Genomic DNA, 8,184 nt, shown 5'->3' on the forward strand with positions numbered 1-8,184 from the left:
TTATGTAGTGTTCTTCTTTGTCTCTTGACAAAGTCTATTTTATCTCCTATCCAATTCAAATGGCTCAGAACCTAGAGACAGGCTGGTGGTCCAGTGAGAATCTCTAGGAGGGGGATCCATGGGTGACTTAGAACAGATTATAATCTGCTTATAGAGTCATGTGGACATGAGGGAGACCTGAGGACTGTGAAGAGGGGAACACCAGCTTCAAAGAGATTATTTTCCAGATTAAACAGTCCAAGACCATATATAGAAAGTGTTGTGAGACTTAAACTCAGGAGAATGCCCAGCCTCCAGATCCCATATTGATGATCAGTGAGAATACACGTTGGAACAGTTTGGAAAAGTGAGACCATGAGGGAAAATGCCCAACAGGAGACACAGTGAAGGGAGCCCCGGTGCTCTGTGAGTGTCCCGGCCCCAGCTATGACTTTCACTGTAAACTTGGGTTCTCCCACAGGGAACTCAGAAACCTCTCCCTGCCCTCTGCTCAGCTGCTCATGGGGACCTTCTCAGTAATTGCCAGGAATTGTCACTAGTCCCCAGGTGTGGGTGAGGGTGATGAGTACTGGGGGTAAGATCTGCCCCCCACTGGAGACGCCCCAGATTCTCCATGCAGACAGTGTCATCTCCGCTCCAGATGACATGATAATGGCTCCTCTGTGGGGAGATTGGGCCCAGGGACCCTGTCCCTGTAACTGGGTCCCATCCTGACTGACACTTCCCTGCACAGAGTGTGGAGCCAAGTGAAGGCAGGTGAGTGCTCCCTTGTGTTCAGTCTCAGGGCAGGAAACAGGAGAGCCGGCTCTCAGCAGGAGAGGAGCTCAGAGCTGTGTGGTCAGCGCCTTGGGCAGGACAGGTGCTCCACTGCCTTGTCCTGAGCTGCCCTGTCCATGCCCTGGCTGGTAGGTGGAAGGTGGGAATGTGCTGGGGTGTGTATTTGAGGGGGACCAGAGCTGTGAGTTCACTGCAAATCTCTGTGTCCTGGGGTCCCTGACAATGAGGGGAAGAGGAATGGGGTCACTGTGGAATCTGTGCCAAGCCCTGTATGAGCAGAGCCCCAGGCTTCTCAATCTTGTATAAAAGGTTCTAGTGACGTCCTCGAACCTAATTGATTAGTGCTGGATGTGAGTAAGGTGAGATAAATTGATGTGCAGGGTTTGGGTTAGAACCTGAAAGTCCTGAAACAAGATCCAGTGACAGACACATACACACACAAACAGAAACACAGAGAGAAAGGCTGCCCTGTAACAACCTTCACATGTTCCTTCACGGGCTGCAGGGGGCTCAGGCATTTCTGCCATGGTATTCCATTTCAATTCTGCATTTGTGTTATGTATGTCAATGTGGCTCATGTCTTCCCCTCTGCAACTGAGTGGCAAAATGCCCTCAGCCTTTTTAACTTGAGCAGCTGCTATTACTGTGCAGTCGCTCAGTCGTGTCTGACTCTTTGTTACCCCATGGACTGCAGCCCGCCACGTTCCTCCATCCACGGGATTTCCCAGGCAAAAATACTGTAGTGGGTTGCCATTTCCTTCTCCAACCCCTATGTATAAAATGACAATGAGAACCTACTGTGTAGCACAGGGAACTCGACTCAGTGCTTTGTGGTGACCTAAATGGGAGGGAAATCTAATAAGGAGTGGATAAGTACATATATATACCTGATTCACTTTGCTGTACAGTAGAATGTAATGCAACATTGTAAAGCAACAACACTTCAATAAAAAAAATTCCACTGTATAACGCACCACAGTTTCCTTATCTATTCTTCTATCAGTAGACCCTTGGGTTGTTTCCACGTCTTGGCTGTTGTAATACTGTACCAGTGAACACGGAGTGCAGGTATCTCTTCCTGATCGTGGTTTCTTTTCCTTCGATCTATGCTAGAAGTCTGACTGCTGGCTGGTATGGGAGTTCTGGTTTTAACTTCTGAGGAACTGCCATAACGTTTTCCACGAGGATGTACCAGTTTACATTCCCAACAGTATGTAAAGCGTTTTTTTCTCTCAACCTCCTTGGCAGTGTGTTGCCTTTTGGTTTTTGGAGAACAGACAGACTAACAGGTGAGAGATGTTATCTCATTGTAATTTTGATCTGACAACTAGAGATATTAAACTCCTGTCCATGTACCTTTTAACTTTTTGCATGTCTTCTTTGGAAAAATGTCTGTTCAGGTCCTTTGCCCGTTTTTTTTTGGGGGGGGGGGGAGCTGGTGAATAGAGGAATTTTAATACTTTTGTGTTGACATTTGTACAATAATAATATATTCTATAATTTAAATTTTTATTTTAAAAAACTAACATATATTTCCCACCCTTGCCCCAGCTGTATTTCTTATGCCTGCCATCTCAGTGGTTGATGCCACCATCTTCCTAGCATGGAAATCTGGACCCCCACTTTGACTCTTCATCCTCCCATCCAGTCTCCATGTCCTGCCCTTTCCACTTTCTGAAGCCATTCCTAGTCCATTTTTTTATTTTATTTATTTTATTTTTTTTAGTCCATTTTTTTATACTGAGGTATACCTGATATATAACATGTCTAAAGTATACAACATAATAATTCAATATTTGTATGCATTATGAAATCATCACTACATAAGCCTAGTTAATATCCATCACCATATACAATTACAAAAAAATTTTTTCTTGTGATGAGGATTTTAAAATCTACCTTCTCCACAACTTTCAAATATGCAAAACAGTATTATTAACTAGTCATCCTGCTGTATATTACATCCCCCAGATTTAGTCCATCCTTTATCCCCATGTCTCTGCCATTGCTCTGGTAAAGACCACAGGTACCTCTTGCCTCATGGTCGCAGCATCTTCCCAGGTATCTCTGCCTCCCCACTCCCCATCCACATAGTCCAAAGTTCATGCTTTTCAATGTTCTATCTGATTGTGGCACTCCCCATGCCAGTAGAATTAAATTCCAGTCCTCAGAGCTCTTCATAGGCTGCTCTTGGTGACTTCTTAAAATTCTCACTCTCTTTCAGCCATCAACCAGACCCCTTTACATTTCCTTTATACCCTTCAAAAATATCTCCCAAAAAGAAAAGAAAAAAAGATATAAAAATATCTTCCAACAACTGACTTGAAAAAAAGAAAAAAAAGGTAGGTGGAAAGCTCTAAGTTGAATCTGAGATACTGTTAAAAAACAAAAAAGTCCAGTTCTTAAAAGCATGTTTGAAGGCCTTGCTGTTAAAAAAAAAAAAAAATCCATCCTATTTAGCTAAGGTATATAATTGAGGAAAAACCTAATTTATGGGCTTCATCAAATGGGAAAGTGTCCACATAAGAGAATGGGTGTCAGTGGTTTGAAGTATAATCCTGGGGACAATAATGGAGCCCTTTGTAATTTTTAAAAATATTTGTTTATTCCTTTATTTATTTTTGGCTTCATGGGTCTTCCTTGCGTGGGGCGGGCTGTCTCTCCTTGAGAATAGAGGCTACTTTCTAACTGCAATGCACAGGCTTCTCACTGCGGTGGCTTCTCTTGTTGTGGAGCTCGGGCTCTAGGATGTGCGGGCTTCGGTAGTTCAGGCACCCGGCTCTAGAGAGTGGGCTCAGAGTTGTGGCACTCGGGCTTAGTTGCCCCAAGTCATGTGGGATCCTCCTGAACCACGGATCAAACTCATGTCCTCTGCCTTGTCAGGCAGATTCTTAACCACTAGACCACCAAGGAAGTTCCATGGAGCACTCTTAAGGCCATGTCACAAATGATCCCATGGGGCTCCTCTGTCCATGGAATTTTTTCCAGGCAAGAGTACTGGAGTGGGTTGCCCTTTTCTCCTCCAGGGGATCTTCCTGCACCAGGGATTGAAACGACGTCTCCTGCAGCTCCTGCACTGCAGGCGAATTCTTTGCTGGTGAGCCATAAGTGACTACCGAGTGTAAACTCTGAGCCTTTGACCCTCCTTTGCCCGTTTCAAACTGGATTATTTGGGGATCTGCCCAAATTGATATTCACTCATTACTGGGTGTGTGGTGTGCTAATATTGTCTCCTGTTGCATAGCTGCATTTTCATGATTTCCTTTGCTCTGAGGAGGCTCTCACATGCTACACCACTCACTTACCTTTGCTTTTGTTGTCAAATCCAAACCATTATGACCAAGACTAACCTCAGGGAGCTTACTTCTTTCCTCTGGGAATTTCATGGTTTCATATCTCACATCCAAATCTTAATCCAGTTCAGATCATTTATGTGTGTGTTGTAAAATAGCGCCCAGCTTCTTTTTCAGTTTTTGAAATTGAGATATAATTGACATAACATCATGTCAGTTTTATGGGTACAAAATAACGGTTCACTGTTTGCATATATTGCAGTTGATCACAGTGTGCTAATTAAAATCTATGATATACATAGTCACAATTTTTTTCTTCTGGTCAGAATCGTAAGGTCTAGTCTCTAAGTTTTTATCTTTAGATGTGGATTTCCAACTTTCCAAATACCATTTATTAAAGAAACTATCCTTTTACAATTATGTATCCTTAGTGCCTTTGTGACTGATTAGCCAAAGTAGCATACATTTAGTTCTGTGCTCTCTATTCTGTCCCACTGATCTGTTTTATGCCTATACCATACTGTTTCTGTTACCATAGATTTGACATATATTTAGAAATGAGGAAGCTTGATGTTTTGTTCTTCTCTCACAAGATGTTTAGAGTATTTGGGAGTATTTTATGGTTGCATACAATTCTGGGATTTTTTTTCTATTTCTGTGAATAATGACAAAAATTGGTGAACTAGACCAACAATGCTGTTGAACAAAATAGATATAACCATCACTTTGCAGACCCTGCATGGAGAGCGAACATCAGGACGTAAAGGTAAATACAAAGCAAAACCAAATAAATAATGGTGAATGCTTTAACTGGTGTCTGGATTATGTTATCCTAGAAAGTCATTCTCTAGACTGTAAGACTTTTTTTTTTTTTTCAGGACAAATAAAATGTGGGAATCCTTGTCCAGTGTTGGTTCTCTAAGAAGACAGCTGATGTCACCACCACCACAGCCTTCTTTCTGCTCCAGGACACTCTTGACGACCTCTCCATGTTTTTTCACAAAGATGCCCTGAGAACCACAAGTGAGGCTGCTCTCCAAATCACGTATCTTATACAGATGGTGATAGGGTCCCTGGTCAATGTCATCCTTTTCTTCCACAGCATCTCTCCAGTCTTGATTGGCCAAAGCCAGAGACCCACAGACATGATTCATACCCACATGGCTGTGGCCAATCTCTTGGTTCTTCTGTCCCCTGGCGTTCCCCACACAATGGCAGCTTTTATTCCGAGGAATCCCCTGTCCAGTCTTGGGTGTAAGTTTGTGTATTACTTACGGAGAGTGGCTCACAGCACCACCCTGTGCTCCACCTGCATCCTGAGCACCTATCAGTCTTTCACTCTCACCCCCAGGAGAGCAGAGTGGGTGATGCTCAGAGGAAGGGCCCCCAAGGTCATTGGTCCTTCCTGCTGCACCTGCTGGATGCTCAGTTTCTTGATGTACATCCGTGTTCCTCTCAAACTCACTGGTCCACAGAACATGCACAGCTATACTGATACCAAAGGCACGTGGTTCTGTTCATCCTCACCTACTGAAATAGGTATGAGTTATTTGTGGTCCATCTCTGATGCCATGTTTATTGGCCTCATGGTCTGGTCCAGTGGCTCCATGGTGCTTCTCCTGCTTAGACACCGCCAGAGGGTACAGTATATTCACACCCCCACTGGGCACCACAGATGCCCCCCGGAGACCAGAGCCGCCCACACCATCCTGATGCTGGTGGTCACCTTCATCACCTTCTACTTCCTAAATTCTGTTCTGTTTTTTTATATTGCAGCCTTCTTTGATATTCGTCTATGGTTGATACAGACCTCTAATGTACTGGGTTCCTGTTTTCCCACCATTTCCCCTTTCTTGCTGCTTCTTAGAGATCCTAGAACTCCTAGGTTCTGCTCTTGACTTGTTAGAATGTATGGGTAAAGTGCTAAATATCTAGTAGTCATTTTTTTTAATTATAATGTTTTATTTTGTTCAATGAATATTTATTATTTGAGCACTTATATAAAAGGCAAATGTTTTTGATACTTAGGATACATAGTTTAAAAACAGACTTAGACCCCTCTCCTAATTAACATTCATGAAAAAGAGACAAGCAATCAACATTGTTCATCCAAAAATAAGCAAGTTCCATAATTAATCATTACATATTGCAATTTGGGTGGACCTGTATATGTCACAAGACCTAAAAATAATATGTATATCATTATTTTGTAACTATTAAAGGGTTACATATATAACATTATTATTATGAATTGCCATATCCACAAATCTAGTAGTCACTTTTAAATACCGTAATTATTCTGTAAGCACTCAGTATCCATTTTTTTGAGGTACGATTCACACATAACCTTGCATTAGTTCAGATAGACAACACAAAGAATGGGCATTTATTTATGTTTCAGAATGATCATCATAAGTCTAGTACGATCCCCGCACCTTCACAGATGATACGACTTTCTTTCTTGTGATATGAACTTTGCCATGTTTATTGATTTTATTTAGTTAGTTGTTTTATTATTTAGCTGTGGGGCACATGGGATCTTAGTTCCAAAACCAAGGATCAAATCAGCACCCCCTGCAGTGGAAGATCCAAGTCTTAACCACCAGGGATGTCCCTGTGATGAGAAGTTTGAAGGTTGACTCTCTTGTTGTTGTTCTTCAGTCATTAAGTTGTATCCAACTCTTTGCGACCCCATGGACTGCAACACACCAGGCTCCCCTGTCCTTCACCATCTCCTGGAGTTTGCTCAAAATTCAAGTCCACTGAGTGTGATGCTATTAAACCGTTGCATCCTCTGTCACTCACTTCTCCTTTTGCCTTCAGTCATTCCCAGCATCAAGGTCTTTACCAATGAGTCGGCTCCTTGCATCAGGTGCCAAAGTATTGGAGTTTCAGCTTCAGTATCAATCCTCCTAATGAATACTCAGGGTTGATTTCCTTTAGGATTGACTAATTAGATCCCTTGCAGTTCAAGGCACTCTCAATTCCCAACACCACAGTTCAAAAGCATCAATTCTTCATCGCTCAGCCTTCTTTTTGGCGTAGCTCTCACACCCATACGTGACTACTGGTAAAACCATAGCTTTGACAGTCTGAACCATTGTCAACCAAGTGATGTCTCTGCTTTTTAATATACTGTCTAGATTTATCATAGCTTTTCATCCAGTCTTTTCATTTCATGGCTGCAGTCACCATCCACAGTGATTCTGGAGCCCAAGAAAATAAAATCTGTCACTGTTTTCACTTTCCCCCTTCTATTTGCCATGAAGTGATGGGACCAGATGCCATGTTCTTGGTTTTTTTTTTGTAGTGTTTGACTCTCACACATGCTGGGCTTCCCGGGTGGTGCTATAGGTAAAGAACCCACCTGCCAGTGCAGGAGACGTGGGTCAATCCCTGGGTCAGGAAGATCCCCTGGAGGAGGGTACAGAAATCTAGTCCAGTATTCTTGCCTGGAGAATTAGAAGGACAGAGGAGCCTGGCAGGCTATGGTCCATAGGGTCACAAAGAAAGAGTCGGACATGACTGAAGCGACATATGCAATGAAATATAATTGATTATATTCACCATGTGGTTCATCACATCCACTTGACTTGCTTATTTTATAACTAGAAGTTGATACCTTTTGATGTCTGTATTCAACACCAAATTTCTACATAATTTCCAATGAGCTGAGAAGGTTCATTTAATTCGAGAGATGCCTTAGGAGATCTGAAAGTCAATCCATGAATTATCAGCTTGAGAAATGTACAAATCATTACTAAGGAAACCATTTCACCCTTGACCAATCAGCTGTCTGAAGAAGATCTCCTTTCTTTAGGAACATTTCAAGAGTTTCACCAAATTTTATCCTTGTGTGTTGTGGCTAATACTGGACACACACTGGCACATAATCCAATATTGATCTCTATGAATATTATTCTTGTGTGGGTGGAGATTTGATTTCTGAGATAAAGGTAATACATATGAAAATGGAGCATATATTTTTCTATACTGTGTTTTTTTTGTTTTGTTTTGTTTTGTTTTTCAGTGTTACAGCTCTATTTTATTTAGAAGATAGCAGGAGAGTGGGAGAAAGAGAGAGAAAGAAAAGAGTGCACGCACGCGGGAGAGA

The 8,184-nt window shown here is 42.2% G+C and overlaps 1 protein-coding gene across 1 annotated transcript; it reads left to right on the plus strand.

Moving 5' to 3' along the window:
- Nucleotides 1-4,937: 4,937 nt before the first annotated feature.
- Nucleotides 4,938-5,968, plus strand: LOC147354718 (vomeronasal type-1 receptor 4-like). The gene has a single exon (XM_086354693.1). The coding sequence runs from the start codon at nucleotides 5,060-5,062 to the stop codon at nucleotides 5,966-5,968; it is 909 nt and encodes a 302-aa protein (XP_086210819.1). The 5' UTR covers nucleotides 4,938-5,059.
- The last annotated feature ends 2,216 nt before the right edge of the window (nucleotides 5,969-8,184 follow it).

The sequence above is a fragment of the Bos grunniens genome, chromosome 18 (genome assembly GCF_055505025.1).
Source record: "Bos grunniens cultivar Pamir isolate PY7600 chromosome 18, Bosgru_T2T1.0, whole genome shotgun sequence".
NCBI lineage: Eukaryota > Metazoa > Chordata > Mammalia > Artiodactyla > Bovidae > Bos > Bos grunniens.